Below are 17,132 nucleotides of genomic sequence, written 5' to 3'. Positions count from 1 at the left end.
TGATGTTTTTGCCACCTAGCTCTCATCTTATTCATCCTACTTCTGGGAACAGTGCCCTAAGTTTTCTTTGGGACACCACTCTACCCCTGCTCTAAACCCTGTCGTTTTAAACCATCTTTTCCAGATCACTGTAGATTCAGAGATGGCCAAAGGACCCAATTTGGGCTAATGATCATCAGTCCCAGGACTTTTATTCACACTATTGGAGGAAGAGGAGCCGGCCCTGTGGCTTAGCGGTTAAGTGCGTGCGCTCCGCTGCTGGCGGCTCGGGTTCAGATCCTGGGCGCGCACCGACACACCGCTTCTCCGGCCATGCTGAGGCCACGTCCCACATACAGCAACTAGAAGGATGTGCAGCTATGACATACAACTATCTACTGGGGCTTTGCGGGAAAATAAAATAAAATAAAATAAATAAATAAGTAAAAAATATTGGAGGAAGAGCATCTTTCTTGTCTAGACTTGAACGCAGGAGGGCATTAGTCTGGAGCTGCTGAATATCACTGCAGCCTCTAAATGAGCCAGACCAGTGGCTGTAAAGATGGAAACAAAGCAAAGTCTAAGTGACACTGCTTGAGTACCTGAACCAAGCAGTTTCTGGACTTCTCAGTTATCTGGCCCAATGTTTTCCCTTCTTAGGCTTAAATCAGTTTGAGCAGGGGGTTTCTGTCACTTGCAGCCTCAAAAGGCCTGATACAAGATGGTTGTGTTTCCTTCCCTTGCCACCTGGTCTCTATGAGACCAACTCATTGATTCAACTTTAGAAGGATAGGAACCTACTAAAGACCCCAACACCACAGGACTCTCAGAAAGCAGGCAAGGAATGGCCTGGATCACCTGTCAGCTCAGATGACAGATGCATCCTCTCCTCTCGAGCCCTCAGGTATGGCCAACTTCAACCTGTCACCTTATAGGTGGGGAAAGCAAGATCCAGAGAGGTTACATGATTTGCCCCAAATTGCTCAGCTAACATGCTGTCACCAGTTCTACCTGACCTCAGAATCCACACTCTTCTCCCTAGACTAGAGAAGGCACCAGTAGGTGCTGAGTCAGGGAGATGTCCTAGGGAAACAGGGCCCCTGGAGAAACAGACAAAGCCAAAGCCAGCGCTAGAGCCAACCACACCTTTATTAGTCTCTGCAGCAGGGCCACTGGAGCCCCTATCTACTAGGGAACTTTAGCAGGCTACTCTGGCTACTGGGCAGGGATGTTAGCACTTCTGTTGGTGATTGGGACAGGATGGGGGAGGAAACCAGAAGGGGACCAAATGGGGAGATGGCTGGGCCATGTGGGCACATGTGGGGCCTCGTGGGTTGAGACAAAGTTGGATCAGGCCCCAGAGGCAAACACTGCCATCTTCCCCAGAGAGAAGGAAGAGACAAAGCCAGAGATGGTGACAGCCACAGCTATGGACAGAGGACCAAGCTCCTGGGGACCAGAAATGCATTTCCTGATGGAGGCAATGTCCTAGGGCTGGAGGTCCCAAACAGAGCTCACCTACCCCCAGCAAGGGGACCCCAGGTTCAGCTCAATTGCTGTCCAGGCACCCTGACATGGGAAACAGGTGCTTTCTGAGCACTGATGGAACAGGAGACCCAGGAAGCTGGTAGTGGGAAGGATAGGGCTAACCCCAGGGAGTGAGTGGTTTGGATTTGGGTATGTGTCAGTATTAACAAAACAGGCAATATATTCATTATAGGCGCAATCATGAAACTTCCCTCCAAAGAGCTCACATCTCCCCCCTTACCCAGCAAGCTCCTTAGCCTGGAAGGCCATCACGATCTGACTCCTGCCCCAACCCCAGCCCAATTGAACTCCCCTTTCCGTGGACATGACATGATGTTCACGGCTCTGCACTCTTGCCAACAACCTTACTCCTAGCCTACTTTCGTCTCTCTCTGCTCTCATGTGTCAAAGGATTGATAACTCTGCCTTGTCAAGTGTTTATTTACTGCTGTTTTCCCCACCAAGCCTGGAGCTGCCGGAGGAAAGAACCTGACTCTCTTGTCTCCAGCGCCTGAGGAACCTGAAGCCACTGTGAGTTGTGTTTTCTGTACCCTGATGTGTTTGGGAGAAACATATCCATATGGGTCTATAATGGATTTCTGGGGTGTCTAGTGGTAGATATAAGGACTTTGGGCTATGTTGGTGTCTGGGACGACAGCTTCTTCCGATGGGGGTTGGGGTGCTGTGTGGAGGGATGATCCTAGCCTAGAAGGGGCTAATGGAGATGAAGGGGCCAAAGTGGGTCAGGGCTTAGATGGTAGAGGATGAGTCAAGGAGGAAAAGGGGTCTGTTGGTCTACACGCAGGGTCCACGCTCCGAGTCCCAGGGCTCAGAACCAGCAGGGTGACCACATGAGCGAACCGAGCGCTGCACCCGTGGCGGCCCCGGCGAGCATGCCCATGGCCAGCGGGGCGCCCGCGCTGTAGCAGGGATCCTCCCGCACTACTACGTGCGTCACGCCGGGGCCTGCAGAGAGAGCCCGCCCGTGAGGGCCAGAGACTTCAGAGGACGGAGCAGAGAGATCTCCCGCTTGACTCCAGCCCAACCGAAGGTAAGACGCTGACCCCATCCTGCTTCTCACTTGGAGAAATTGAGGCCTTAACGTGAGAAGGACGCGCGCTCCGTCCCCACGGGTTCCAGGCTTTGGATCTGCTACGGACATTTCTGGACCGTGGGGCTAGGGTGGAACCGCGAGGAAACTCCCGACCTCTAAGAAACCTCCAGACCGCACCTGAGGACGGGCGGTTCCAACAACCAGACCCTGGAGCGGGAGGAGGCGGCCGTTCCCGTGTTAGCCACCAGGGGTCGCTATCAGCTCAGGAACGGGTATTGCTGGGCAGCCGAGTGGAATAGGGGCCGGCCTAGAGAGGTGAGTTCAGCTCTGGGGTCGGGAGGGGCGCTGGTCCAAGAACTATTCGGAGTCTCGGAATGGGGAGGGCCTTGCAGAGGGTCCCGCCGGGGAAAATCCATAATCACTAAAAAGGTGGGGTCTGCTCGCGACTGATGGACCATGGCAGGGCGGGGCCTGGCGCTGGATGGAGGCAGGGGACGGGGCGGGCCGGAGACTTACCTGGGTAGGGCGGTCCATAGTAGCTGCGGACATATGTGGCCTCGTGCGCGTTGGGGGGCACCACCTCATAGTAGTCCTGGTACGGGCTGTAGACACGCACCTGGGGAGCCCCACGGGTTAGCTGCCCGGGAACTCCTTCGCCTGGGTTTGGTTCCCTACCCACCACCCTTGATTCAGGCCCCTCTGGGTCCACGGAGCCGCCAGACCAAGTTTAGAAATGGGTCCCCAGGGACCAGCAAGCTCCTAGAAAAAGGCCCTGCCTCCCCACAAGGTCCATGGTCTGTGTCCTCTATGACTCCAGGCCACATCCAGCTCCCAGTGATGCCATTTTCCTGCTCTGGCCTCCTACCTAGCACTCCCCTGAGCAAAAATTCTCCATGGCTCCCAACTTCCCTTCATACATAGTCTAATATTGGCTAGCAGCTCTCCAGTGGTCCCACTTGGAGAAACCCAATGGATTTCTCTACTCTCCTAGTCACAGGGAGGGGACCTGGCCAAGCACCAGGCCCAGGAAATAAAAGGGGGTTGGGGAGGAAGGAAGGGAAAGGAAGGGTAGGGATGGGAAGTATTATCGAGCATCCACCATGTGCCAGGTCCTGAGGGAGGTGTTCACATGTTACCTCCTCTAAACCTTACTCAGGCATTATTATCTCCACATACCGCAGAACTGGGGATAGAGGCTCAGAGAAGAATGGCCAGTGTTCTTTCTGGAAGGGAGGAGTGCACTCCCTGCCCTCTTCCCTCCCCCATTGGATTTTTACCAACCCCTCCAAGCCTAACTCAAAAGTCACCTAACTCCAGGAAGCCCTTCTGATCTTAGAAAGAATCCTTTCTTCCTGAGTTCTCTGTGGATTATGCTTGTACCTCTTGTTCCTATCCTTTTTTCCTGGCCTTTCCTGTCTGCATCCCAAATGGGAGCTACCTATAGGCAAGGGCTCTGATTCATTTGTGTCACCAGCAGGGCCTAGTGAATAGCAAGAACCAATAAATATATGTGGAAATAAATGGAAGCTCCTCATCCAGGCCCCTCATTTTCCCCATGGGGGAGCAGACCTGCAGAAGGGGCAGGATCCCCTTCTCTCCAGGCTCCTCCTTCTCAGCACCCTTCCACTCTCTCTCTCTCTCTCTCTCTAACTGGGCTTCACACTCGAATGGTCCAACTCTCCTTAGAAGTCCAGGTGTCATAGACTCCACTCATCTCAAAGTGATTTCATCATCCTTCCATCCCCTCAAACCTGCTCTTCTGTAAATGCTTTTCTCGAAATGCCACCATCATGCACTCAAACCAGGACATCAGGTTGGCACCCTTGTCTTCATACACTTATCTTCCACATCACATCAGCCACCAGGTCTCATGATTTTATCTTCTAAATATACTCTTCTGTCCATCCTCCTGGCCAGTGCCAAGAGAATAAGCCATTGGTTTTGGCAACTTGGAAGTTGTGGGTGACTTTGAAAAAACACTTTTCAGAGGAGTGGTTGAGGGAAGAAGCCAGACTATGGAGGGTTGAAGAATGGTTGAGAGGTGAGGGATGGAATCAACATGTCATAACACCTCTTTCAAGAAATTTGGCTGTAAAGGGGAGTTCTCCCAGCACACCTTGTGATTTCAAATCTCCATGCCATCTCCCTTTGATAGGGATGCCCCCCTCATCTTTTTTCATTTAACTACCTGTCTTTCAGACTCAAATCAAGTATCACTCTCCCTCAACCTCGGGTTCTGCTGGGGTCCCACCTGGGCACCCAGAACCCTTAGACTTCCCTCATCACAGCAGCAATAACCCTGTAGTGTCATTGTTTGTATCACTGTTGAGTGTATGTCTCTCCCATCAGACTTGGAGGACCTCCCTACCACCAAGGGCAGGGACTGGGTCTAATCAGGCCTGACTGGAACATAGTAGGTGCCTAATGTATTAAATTTATCTCAAATGAATCAAATACGGGGCCAGACTGGGAGTAAAGTCACCCAACTCTAAGTCCAGTTTCAGGTTAGAGACAATGACCCGTCCCAGGGCAATGCAGGAGGCTCAGACAAACAATGCTCAGTCTCAAGTGACTTCCCTCACTCTGCTCCTTCCCCAAGGGTGACCCAATAGGGCTTTCTTGTGGGGGTGGCCAGGATCTAAGCTCCATGCCTAGGAGGGGCTCGAGGGATCTAAGCACTCAGATCCCCAATTTTGGTAGGGAAGTTGAGGTCCAGAGCCTACACCTGCACTGCATCTGCACAGTGAGCCAGTGGCCCTGTCGGACCCTGGAGAGAGAGGAAAACACCACCTCATGTCCCTGTGGGGTACCTGTTTCTACCCTCCAGGCCTGGGAGGCCCAGAGGTAAACTCATGTGGGTCACCTGGCAACGGGGCAGGGGATCCCTCAGAGACCTCATGGACAGAACCTAAGGGCTTGATCCCCCATCCTCTCCCTCTCCACAGACCCAGCCCCTTTTCCAGGTGAGGACAGGACCAGCCACATGCTAACAGATCCCTTCCCTGGGAAAGGCTGTTGTGTACTTAGGTTTACAGTCCTTTAAATCCTGTTTTTAGGCATCCCCACTTGAAACAAATTTGTATCCTAGTTTGGGCACGAGGGATGCCTCAGAATGCTGGGCTGGGGGTCCCAGCCCTGCCACTGATGAATTAAGTAACCCTGGTCAAGTGATGTAACCTCTCAGAGCTTCAGTTTTCTCATCTATCAATGGGGACAATCTTTCCTACACTGCCCACTCCCAGGGCACAGTGAGAATCCAGCAGAGCCACATCTATGCAACTGGGTGGTCCTAGCACTTCTGAGCTCAGTGGTTCTCCACATCAGAATCACCAGGAGAGGGGCCGGCCCCATGGCTTAGTGGTCAAGTGCGCGTGCTCCGCTGCTGGCGGCCCGGGTTCGGATCCCAGGCGCGCACTGACGCACTGCTTCTCCGGCCATGCTGAGGCCGCGTCCCACGTACAGCAACTAGTAGGATGTGCACCTATGACATACAACTATCTACTGGGGCTTTGGGGGGAAAAAAATAAATAAATAAAATTATTAAAAAAAAAAAAAAAAAGAATCACCAGGAGAGATTTCCTAAACCACAGATTTCCAAGGCCCCAGCCCAGACCTACGAAATTAGAGCATCCTGAGGTAGGATCTGAACAGTTGTACTTTTTTTTTTAAGTCCTTAAGCGATTGTAATGCACAGTCACATTGAGTACCACTGTGCTAGAAAAGGAGCTGACAGTTGACTACAAGACCACAGGTTCTCTGAGGCAAGTCCCCCCACTGCGCCCACCCCATGTCAGGCCGAGCACTGGGGACAGAGAGACGATGCATCCCCAAATCCTGCTTTCCAGAAACACTGGGGGAAGGGGGCAGGGAGACAGACATGGACTAGGTTATAACATGCAGAGGTGAGGACATAACAGAGGCTTTTCACTCCTTCCTTCCCTTATGCATTCACTCATTTGCTCATTCAGTGAACAGTGCCTGAGGCCTACCTGTGCCCGATCCTCATGCACCAGAAATAAGGAGGGTCAAAATAGACTGTCCCTATCACTAAGCACTCACTGAGCACCCGCTGTATACCCAGCACTGTGCCAGGCTCCACAGGGGCAGAGCTGATCAGACCTGGTCCTGGACTTGGAGGAAGTTCCAGGTCTCATGGGAGAACAGAGATAGAAATAAATGGACTTGAAATCAGGCAGAATGAAGACAGCACTAAGCATTAGTGCAGCAGGCTGTGGGGGGGAGTGACAATGCCTAGAGGTCTGGGAAGTCCTCCCTGAGGAGGTGGCAGCCTTTGAGGTGGGTCCTAGGGGATAAGCATCAGTTTTTCAGGTGAATAAGGAACCTAAGGGTCTTCATAGCAGAGAGAACAGCATGTGTAAAGGCTGGGAAGAGGGAAGAGGTCTGGCGCAGCCGGGAGCAGAGGGTACAGCAGAGCCATCAGAGCACAGGGGATGAGGTGGATGTGGTAGGTAAGACTGGCCCAGGCCAGATCCCGAGAACCTTGAAAGCAGGGCTGTGGTTGGTGTCTTGTGGGTGATAGGGAGCCATGGAATGTTTGTGAGCAGGGAAGGGATGTGACCAGGCCCACTTTTGGAGGCACATCCTGGTGGCCAGAATGGAGGCAGGGAGGGCTGAACCAGCACTTACCCAGATCCGCCTCTCAACCTTACAGGGGCTCCACGAGCGGGTCACACACCTGACCTTGGGGCAAACCCGGCGGCTCCTGGGAGGGACGGTGGCTCCAGCTGGGGCCTGCTCAAGCCACAGAAACCCAAGAAGGGGGAGGGAGGGAGGTGTCAGAGGCCCTCTACATCTGGAGAGACTCAGAGCTCTTAACAGGCCCTACCAGAGCCCTCTGCCAGCGGGGCAGGGGAAGGGGGTGTCCTCTTCCTCCTCAGCCCACAGTAATGGGGGGAGGTTCAGAGGGGGTGGTGACTTTGCCAAAGTTACACAGAAAAGAAGGACCAGTCTCGTCTCTCCAGAATTAGCCCACTTTCAGGCTAGAAGCCCTGTTTCAGGCTTCTGAGGCTCCCAGGCTCCAGGGAGGACAGAACAGCTCTGATCTGCCCTCCACCCACCTGCCCCCTTCACTGGCCCCCCTTGCCCTTGGCTGTGCCTCTGGCCCTGTGTTCCCTGGAACAGCCGGGGTCAGGGGCTCCTCCTGGAACTTCCACCCAGAGTGGGGTATGAAGCTATGGGATGTGGAAGGACAAAGCACAGGTTACTCCTACATAGGCACAGCACAGAGAGAAGCCCAAAGGCACAGGAATGAACACAGACAGGCAGACACTAGTACAAAAGCACAGGGGCACAAACACACTCCACTCGAGCAAGCCCTGGGACCAGAGGTGGGTGTGTGTGTGAGGAGAGCAGTGGGAGGTGGAGTAGAGGGTCAGGGCAGAGAGATGTGGTGAGCAGAGCAGCAGGAAGGTGGACAGGCAGAGAAGGAACAAGGCAGCTTCACAGAGTCACAGAGTGCAGAACGGTCAGCTCTCACCTCCTTCCTTCCACCTCCCTTGGGTGGGACTGATTTGCTCTGCATAAGGGGAATTTGGAGCTCAGAGCCAGGTTAGCCCAACCAGGGGTCCCTCTACTCTGCTGACCACTGCCCCAGCCTCCTTTCTCCCAGCTTCCTCTAATCCAGCCTCCACCCAGAAGCCTGAGTCTGTTCGCCAAAGTCTGACCACAGCCCTCCCTACTTAATACCCTTTATTGCTCCCCACAACTCTCAGGATAAAGTTCAGTTCCTTCAACTGGACTTCAAGGCCCTTCGTGACGTGGCTCCCCAGAGGTCATCACTCCCATTTGTTTCCCTCCACGTGTTATCCTCCAGCCAGGCCAGACTCCTGGCCCTTAGACGCACGTGTCTGCACACACACACGTGCACATATCACTTCCCCACCTCTGCTCATGCAGTTTCTTCTGCAATAATGCCCTCCCGTCAAAATCTCACCGACCTAGGTTCCAATACAGGCTCTTCTACTGACTTAAGACTATGAGACTCAGGGGCCAGCCCTGTGGTGTAGCGGTTAAGTTCGCACGTTGTGCTTCGGTGGCCCAGGGTTTGCCGGTTCTGATCCTGGGTGCAGACCTACACACCACTCATCAAGCCATGCTGAGGCAGCGGCCCATATAGAAGAGCTACAACTCTACAACTATGATACACAACTATGTACTGGGGCTTTGGGGAGGAAAAAAAAAAAAAAAAGAGGAAGATTGGCAACAGATGTTAGCGCAGGGCCAATCTTCCTCGAAAAATAAAAAAAACACACTGTGAGACTCTGGACAAGTCACGTCCCCCTGAACCTCAGCTTCCCTATCCGTAAAATGAGACTAAAAATCCCACCCGCTACAAGGGTTGTTGGAAGATTAAATGATATAACCAGTGCCAGGTGCTCAGCACAATGCCTGGCCCTCAGCAGGTGGATGCCCAAGGGGATTTATAAATGCATCCAGTCTTCACTGCCACTTCCCAGCAGACTTTCTCTCTAGATGAGAAGGGGCTTCACAGATAGAAGCAGCAAGCAAAGAATCTGGAGTCAGGCAGATGGGGATCGAGGCCAAGCCGGGCCACCCTTGAGCTGGGGGCTTTGGGTGCCTCCTCAAACCCACACCACCATCAATCACTAACCTCTGTTGACCCTACCTCCTAAATCTGTCTTATCCTCAGCAGCTGTCTCTGCCAGCAAGGCTTTAGTCCAGACGTCCCGTTGGTCACCTGGATGCTATCCCAGCCTTCTAACTGGTCTCCGGGCATCTACTCTAACCCTCTACAATCCATTCTCTACCTACCAGCTAGACTATCTTTTTAAAAATACAGATGTGGTCTGATCTGTCTATGCCATCCCTCTGCTTAAAAACTTTCAATGACTTCCCGGTGCTCTTAGCAGAAACCAACATCCCTGACACAACCCAAAGGCCTGGCCCTGCCAACCCTCCTTCCCCACTGGCCTCTCCCTGAGCTCCAGCCACCCCAGCCTTCCTTCTGTGCTTCAACTTGCCAAAGTCTTAACCCCTCTCAGGGCCTTTGCACATGCAGTTCCCTCTGCCTGGAAAGCTGTTCCCTTCAACCTACCCCATCCCTTTCACCCAGTCGATTTCTGTTTATCCTTCAGGTCTCATCTTAAGCCTTGTCTGAACTCCCACCTGGATCAGGCCACCAAGGTGGTGGCACATTGAATGCACACTGCACGTCTCTGTCAGGGCAGCTACCACCATTGCAGTGCAACCATTAACTTTGTAATTAGTGCTTCACATCTGGCTCCCCACTAGGCTGAGTCCAGGAGGGCAGGGCCCACATCTCCTTAGTTTACCTCTAATCCCTGGCCCTTGGCACAGTGCCTGGCACATAGTAGGAATTCAGTAAATATCTGTCATGTGGATGAATGAAGCTCAATCTTATCATCTGCAGAGCGGGAACAACAGTTCCAACCTCACAGGACTCATGAGGAGGAGCTGGAATCACACCTGCACCCATACCTGGAACATAATAGTTGCTCGACAAAAGACAGTTCCTTTCCCCAGCTCACATGCTACCTGCTTCAATAAGCCTTCTTGGAGGCCTCTCTCTCCCTCCTCCAAGCACCAGTTGGCTGTCTTCTGTCCTTTTCCACTTGGGACTCAGGGCGTCTGAGTCTGCAGAGTCTATTCACTCACATATATGAGAATTAAGAACCCCTGGCAGGCAGAGACCGAGTCTGAATCACCCATGATTCCATGGCAGGCAGGGGTTGGGAGGACAGAGAGAGAGAATGGGGGCTCACCGGGGTGGAGTTCGCCTCCAGCAGCGCTGTCTTCCATGCTCTGCAAAGCAAACCCCGCCAGACCATGAGGAGGGAGTTTGGGAGAAGGGGGATTGGCCCCTACATTTTAGACTTTCCTCCTCAACCCAGCCTCTAGCCCCAGTCTCTCGTGAAGGGGGAGATTCCTCTGACTCCCTTGGGTAGCAAAGGGGGCCCCTCCCCTGCCCCAGTCACATGGATGGGCCCTCAGTTTAGCTGGAGCTTCCTAATTCATTCTTAGCCCATAGTCTCTTCCCTTCTAGAAGTTCTAGTTTCCCCATCTAGACAATAGACAGCTGGGCTTGGGTGGTCTCTTAGAGGCCTTCAGGTTCTGACATGCCTGGGTTGGTTCTCCAGCTACAGCCCACCTCCACATCCCAAACCTCCAAACACAGTTCCCCAATGCTCTGACCCCAAAGCCCGGGGAAGGCCCAGTGGACACTGGACAATTGGGCCTTTGTTGGTTGCCATGGCACCTGGCTGGGGTGGACAAGGCAGCTCTGTGCTTTGTCTACCCAGAGCTCAGCTTCCCCCACTCCCACACACCCCATCTCTTTCATTCTCCTACAGTGCAAAGGCTAACGGACCCTCTGCCAGAGAGTAGGAAGGGAAAGAATGTGAGTGAGCTGACGGTGCCTGAGGAAGACATGCCCTGTCTCAAAGAGTGGATCTGCATGTGGCACTGGGTGCCCCTGTGACACAGCGGGCTGCCTCCGTTAGGCAGGTCACGGTTTACCCCTCAGATCAGAGTCCCCCCACCACAGCATCTTCTCAGAAGGGAGTGAGAAGGAGGGTCCTTTGAAGATGCCACTGGGCTCTGTTTCTTTGTATCACCCCCAAGAGAGTGCTCACCTCAGAGGCTGCTCAATACCCGACTCTGAATGGTCAGGGACCACCCACCTGAGGCAGGTGTGCACACCGCACCCCCAACAGTCCTGAGTTCATCACAGACCATGTGAGGAATTTACTGGATACCATACCAATTACCCTGAGCCATTCAAGTCCATTCTGCCCAGCCTCCAGTGAGACCACCATGCTGATTGGTCTTTGTCCCCTCTTCCTACCCTCAGGGAACCAGAAGGCCCAATGAGAAGGAAGCGTCTGGTCACATTCCCCAGGATCCCACCACATCCTCTCCTGGGAGCGACTCACATGGCGTCATCCCGGGTCTCCGCACACAGGTGCAGGCGGGGGCCCTCCCGTAGGTTCACGGTCAGCAGGCCATCTCGGCTCTGGCCCTCTGGGGGCTGCACATCTAGAGGCAGACACACATATATATGGGGTTTCCACGGGGCACAGGCCCCAGATCCCCCAGGTAAACCAGGAACAAGAATAGGAACTGACTTCTCTGAGTCGTGTTTATTGGCCATTGCCAACCTCCTCTGATCTCACACACTTTCTTTGGGATTCTGCTCTACTCTTTAGATCTTTTCAACTTTCCACACTGCCTGCTTCCCTAGTTAGGTACATCTATTTCCCAGTTACCCTGTTATAATTGTGGCCTGAGCCACGGTAGAGAAGATTTGCTGTGTGACTCTGGGCCAGTCACTTAACTTCTCTGAGTCTCCGTATCTCATTTCATCTTTATCCAGTTCCCAGCACCTAGAGGGCAGGAACTGTGTCTGAATCACCTCTGTGACTGAAGCATAGGGCCCAGGCCCAGTACAGGGTAGGAACTCAGCAAGAAACTGACTTCTTAATTCATACCCACAGGGATTGGAGTTGATAGAGGCCCAGAAGCAATGTCTGTGGAAGCCTTCTGAAAGCTGCAAAGAGCCTTCCAATGCAGGTGTTCTCAGATAGACACAGTGGGAGGGCCATGTCCATGGTCACAGTGCCAGAGAGGAAGGGGCTTCTGCTCACCCTGGCACTCTTGGCCGATCTTTATGTCACGGACATTGAAGCGGATGAGCACGCGGTCCTCCTCATCCTGCGCGGTCTCATCTTGGTAGTAGCCCAGGGTCCCATCCAGCCACAGGGCGAACCAGTTCCGCTTCCAGCGGCGGAGGATGGAGCCTGTGTGACATTCCAGACCCGCCAGGCAGGCTGATAGCAGACCCTACTCGGGGGCAGGAGCCCTGGATGGGCTCCAAATCCCCTCACCCCAGCCCCCCGTGTTATAACCACCCCCGTCCTTGTCTATCTACCCCCTGAAATTACAGCAGGGCCTCTTTCTGGCTTGCTCACCAACTGCCTCCCACTGGAGGCAACTACACATAGTAGAGGCTGCATAAATGTGTTGAACAGTAAATGAGTGACCAGAGCCATTCCTTGTGGGCTTCCAAGGCCAAGCCCCAGGTCTCTTTAAGGGAAAGACCTCTCCCTACCCTGAGCCTCCATCTTATCTCTTATCTCCGACTTGTGTGATGGTCATTTGTGTACTGCCTGCCTCCTCCACCAGACTAGGGGTCTGCAGCTCTTCCACACGGGTCCTGGCCCCCAGCAGGACCTGGGTTCAGTGTTTGCTGAACTGAGTGAACTGAGACTGGGTCGTGGGACGTGGGGCTTCCAGCCCAGGATAGGTCGGGTTCAGATCATGATTCTGGTCAGAGATGGGTCTGGAAGCCTGAGCCCTAGCTTCAGACATTTTGCAACTGGAAATCTTAACAGGAAAGGGCAAAGACATGACAGCTTCTTAGAGCTTTACGGATTCCAAAGCACAGAGGCATTTTTCATTTTGTTCTGTGGCCAGCCCTGGGCCGGGGCACTGTGGACACAAAGAGGATCAAACCCAGTCCCTGCGCTTGAGGAGCTCACAGGCTAGGGCTAGTATGGGGTGGGGGAGAGGTAAAGACAGTTATATTAGGGGGGGATCTGTGCTATAACAGGGGTATGTATGAGGCAGTGGGGAACAGAGAAAGGAGCCTCTAACCCAGCTTGGTGCTACAGCAGGGTCTGGGGTGGGGTTAGAGAAAAAGTCCGAGAAGGCTCCTCACAAAAGGGGACATCTGCGCTAGTTCTCGAAGAATAAGTAGAAGTTTACCAAGCAGTCAGGAATGGGAAGGATATTCCAGGCAGAGGGAAGAGCATGGACAAAGGAGGGGAAGATAAAAAGGGCCTGATTTTGAGGAGAGGGTTCACTGTGGCAGGCCCAACAAGCCCCTTCCCTCACCCCTGCCCCTGGACAAGGTGCAGGACAGACAAGGGCTTGGCCCAAGGCCACTCACTCTGTCTCCACAGCCAGCCGCCCCTCACCAGGGCCATTTCTTCAAAAGGACTTTCCAGGGCGGAGTCAGGCGGGACCTGTCAGAGGAGCCACAGGACACACAGGCCTCATCAGCAGCTCCAGAGCAGCTCCCCAGAGAGAAGACAAGCCCCAGCCTCCTTGGGGGAGCCACCACGGAAACGTTTAAGGGAGTGTTGGTAGACAAACAAGGGCAAGCCTGCCTGTCTCCTCCCCATTCTCTGCTGCAGGCAGATAATGGGAGCACTGTCCTGGCGGGGCCAGCAGGGCAGCCACCCATTGTGCTCGGGTGGGGGCGGGGGGGTGAGGAGCCTGGATTCCAATCTCAGCTCCATAACCTTAGCCAAGTCCCTTCTCCCTGGCCTCCATTTCTAGATCTGTAAAAGTGTGTCTGTGAGGCAGGCAGAGGCTGGAGTGAGGCACTCTTAAGATGTTAGAAACCCTGGAACTTTGAAATGCTGGCAGCACAGAATATTAGAATCATGGCAGTGAATGAGGGACTTTCATGATAAGAAAAAGCTCCCTCACATTTGAACTCCACCTGAGCCGTTTACGAAGTGCATAAAATAATAGTTCAACAGCAGCTATAACTGATTACGCACTATGTGCCAGGTACACCTCTCAGAGCTTTCATCTAGTATCTCACGGAAGCCTCACAACAATCCTTGTTATTTTTCCGGGGAAACTGGGGCCTGGAGAGGTCCTGTCACTTGCGCAGATCCGCTTGATTAGTCAGTGGTGGGGCCCAGATTCACACCCAGCAGTCCTGGCTTCTAACCATTATGCCAGAAGGAGCCTTCAAAACTCCCGATACCCAGGTCATACCCCATAACAATTAAATCAGAATGTCGGGGGGCGGGAGGCAAGCACTGAAAGTCTTTAAAGATCTCCAGGTGATTCCAATGTGCAGCAAAGTTTAGGAACCACTGACATACTATACTATCTCACCTTGTCCCCACTGTCATCCAGTTAGATGGGTAGGATCTTTACTCCTATTTTACAGATGGACAAATTGAGGCACAGCAAATGACTTGTCCAACTAGGTGATGCAGCTTGGATTGGAATCTAGATGCCCTCTGTTCCTGAGGACGATTTTCTTGCGAGCAGGTGCCTCTGCCCCTCCCCCACCTGCTCACACCTTTTGCTGCGTAGCAAGGGCTGGCACTCCAGGGCTGGAAGGCCCATCCTTGTCCCTGCTTCTCCTGCCGCTCCCTCCCCTCTGCAAGCCCTGACACAGGTCAGATAAGAGGGCCAGGTCCCTCTCCAGCGCCCCCCTTGATGCACCCACCTGTCTACACCTGTTGCGGATGCTGCTGCCAAAACGCCGGCTACTTGATGCTGCTGCCACCCAACCCACTGCGCCTGCGCTTTGTGCGCCCCAGAGCGCCTGGGACATTTCACTCCCCAGGCTGCGCCCTGGGCCCCGCCCTCCGGCCCCGCCCCACCCCCAGGGAGGGGGCGGGGCGTGGAGAGATGTGCTGGCACGAGGCATGCTGGGACTTGTAGTCTGCAGCCCTAGAACTGGGCAATAGGCAGCCTTTCTTGGGTGGTAGCCCTGTGCTGACCAGGAGGACAGGTGAGAGGCTGCACCTGCGATTTCATTTTGCTCTGACATTTGTTCACTCATTTATCTTGAAATACTTTTTCCTAAGAATCTTGAACCCATTTTCTAGAAAAAAGTATGGTTGCAAGGAGAAGCCAGGCTCCTAGTTTTGCCATGTTTTCTCAATACAGTACTCAGTTTGTGCCTGGCACTGCACTGGGCGCTAGTGGAGGGCACAAAGAAGCATCTGACAAGGCCCTTTCTCCTTCCTTCCCCAGCTTCCAGTCTGGTGGGGGAGACTAAATGTAAACACAATTAGAGCACAAAGTATGATTCAACAACAGGAGAGAAGAATCTGACTTTGCCCAAGAGGTTCAGGAAGGTCTCCAGAGGAGACTTAAAGGGGTCTTGAAGGATGAGTAGGAGTTTCTCACGGGAAACCTAAGAGACTTATAAGAGCACTGGTTAGGAAGTTCAAATGAGTGTGCCGTATTTCAGTGTGTTTGGCAAGTAGAGTGCAGGTGGGGAGGGCAAGGGATGTGTCACTTGATGAAGCTGCAGGGGTTGCAAGGATATAATATGAAGGCCTTGGATGACAGGCTCAAGAGCTTGGACATTATGTCCTAGTGACTGGAGCTTGCGGGGAGGGGAGGGTTCAAGATGAGGAGTTAGGTGGTCAGATTTGTGAATTGGAAAGGTCCCTCTAGGGCATAATGGAAAATGGATCGCAGAGTGCCCAACTGGAGAAAGAAGACCGTTTCTGTATCTACCACCTTGGTCTGCCCCTCCAGGATCATTTCCTTGAATAGCTCAGCCCCACAAACCCCCACCTACAGCAGACCCAGGACTGTCATTCAGATAACAGGGCTTGTCAGGGCCTGAAAGACTCCTGGTCCCATCCCCTATTTGAGAGGGGCACCCACCCTGCCCTGGGCCCTTCCTCCTGTCCCAAACACCTCTTGCTTACCGGAGTTGCAGGGCTCATGGTTCCTGGGCGGCCAAGGCAGCATTTCCTAGAAGGTTCCCTGAGCGCCTTAGAGATAAGGGGATCAGGAAGGTCCTACCAAGTGGGAGCCGGAAGTGGGGGGCACATAGAACTTTAAAAAAGTCATCCTCTCTCTCCAGTCACTCCCCAACCTCCCCGACTGATGTCTGCCTCGGACCTTCAGTTCACTGGATAACAACAAGTCATCCGTGATTCGGAGGTGGTTTTGGCCTAGCACTGCTAAGATGCCAGGACCGCGGACTGGCCAGTCCTCCTCTCTCGGTCGAGGGCGGGGCTAAATCTGCTTTCTCCCGCCGGGCGGGACAGTGCCATCACCCCAGTCCGGGCTGCGCAGCCTGGCTCTTTAAGCTTCCCTCTCTCGCTCCTGGGTTTCTGTAATCCTGACCTCTGAGCCACCCCGGCGCTTCAACCTTTCGTGCAGTGCGTGCCTTGCTAGGGGATTTGCCACGGCCGATCCTATTAGCCACTGAGCTCATCCCCTCCGTGCAGCCCCAGGAAGCAGCTCTCCAAAACTAAGCTGTCTCCAACTCTATATCGTCTGTCTCTGGGACGTCCCACCCCTACCTTCTCCAGGCTAAATTTTCCGCCCCCACAGCAGAAAGGAGGAGGGAGGGAGGAGTGAGTGGAGCTGGCTTCAGGGAATCTGGATCCTGCCCTCTCCCTAGCTCTCCCTGCTCCCCTCCGTGAACAACTGTTTGGCGTCCTTCATAGAGGGGTCGGGTGGGGAAGCAGTGCAGACTCCTAGATTACATTCTCTGGATTTAGCAACCAGATGAAAAAGGAAGATTCTCCAGTGGCGGTGTGGAATTCAGGGGGAAAATCCACCCTCCTCCCCCACCAAAGAGAGGGCGCTATGACAAGAAAAAGAGAAAAGGATGCTGGGAAACCACGGATGCAACTATAGAATCTAAAGGCAGCCCGACCTGGCTTATGTCTCTAAAATGTTCCTCAATGACCCTCTTTGGGAAGCTGCTGAAGGAAGTAGACTCTGCCCAGGAAAAAGATCACACACATGTCACGTTTTGCATATAATTCCTGGGAGTTCATAGACCCCTGAA

The 17,132-nt window shown here is 53.5% G+C and overlaps 1 protein-coding gene across 3 annotated transcripts; it reads right to left on the bottom strand.

Moving 5' to 3' along the window:
- Positions 1-286: 286 nt before the first annotated feature.
- Positions 287-16,596, bottom strand: PLEKHB1 (pleckstrin homology domain containing B1). Of its 3 annotated transcripts, none has more exons than XM_014790305.2 (8): positions 14,814-14,921; positions 13,509-13,584; positions 12,205-12,357; positions 11,494-11,596; positions 10,324-10,363; positions 7,208-7,312; positions 3,077-3,176; positions 287-2,472 (listed from the first exon to the last, which is right to left on the bottom strand). In XM_014790305.2, exons 1-8 carry the CDS (start codon positions 14,919-14,921, stop codon positions 2,336-2,338), a joined length of 822 nt encoding a protein of 273 aa, XP_014645791.1. In that variant the 3' UTR covers positions 287-2,335. The 3 variants fall into 3 exon arrangements, with proteins under 3 accessions (XP_014645791.1, XP_087289559.1, XP_087289560.1); XM_087433433.1 differs by lacking the exon at positions 14,814-14,921 and adding an exon at positions 16,036-16,596 and having other exon boundaries at positions 289-2,472; XM_087433434.1 differs by lacking the exons at positions 7,208-7,312; positions 14,814-14,921 and adding an exon at positions 16,036-16,588 and having other exon boundaries at positions 291-2,472.
- Between the last annotated feature and the right edge of the window lie 536 nt (positions 16,597-17,132).

This window comes from Ceratotherium simum, chromosome 7 (genome assembly GCF_057802395.1).
Source record: "Ceratotherium simum simum isolate JZ-2026a chromosome 7, ASM5780239v1, whole genome shotgun sequence".
NCBI classification, from domain to species: domain Eukaryota; kingdom Metazoa; phylum Chordata; class Mammalia; order Perissodactyla; family Rhinocerotidae; genus Ceratotherium; species Ceratotherium simum.
The sequence above is the reverse complement of the archived record's forward strand: the minus strand, read 5'-3'. Positions and strand labels throughout refer to the sequence as shown.

Excerpts from the sequence above, each read along its gene's own strand:
- PLEKHB1 (XM_014790305.2), bottom strand. The coding sequence starts at position 14,921 with ATGTCCCAGGCGCTCTGGGGCGCACAAAGCGCAGGCGCAGTGGGTTGG. Across the intron at positions 12,358-13,508 it reads CGGCTGGCTGTGGAGACAGA|GCTCCATCCTCCGCCGCTGG; the intron begins GTGAGTGGCCTT and ends AATGTCACACAG. Across the intron at positions 2,473-3,076 it reads CTATGGACCGCCCTACCCAG|GCCCCGGCGTGACGCACGTA; the intron begins GTAAGTCTCCGG and ends CTCTCTCTGCAG.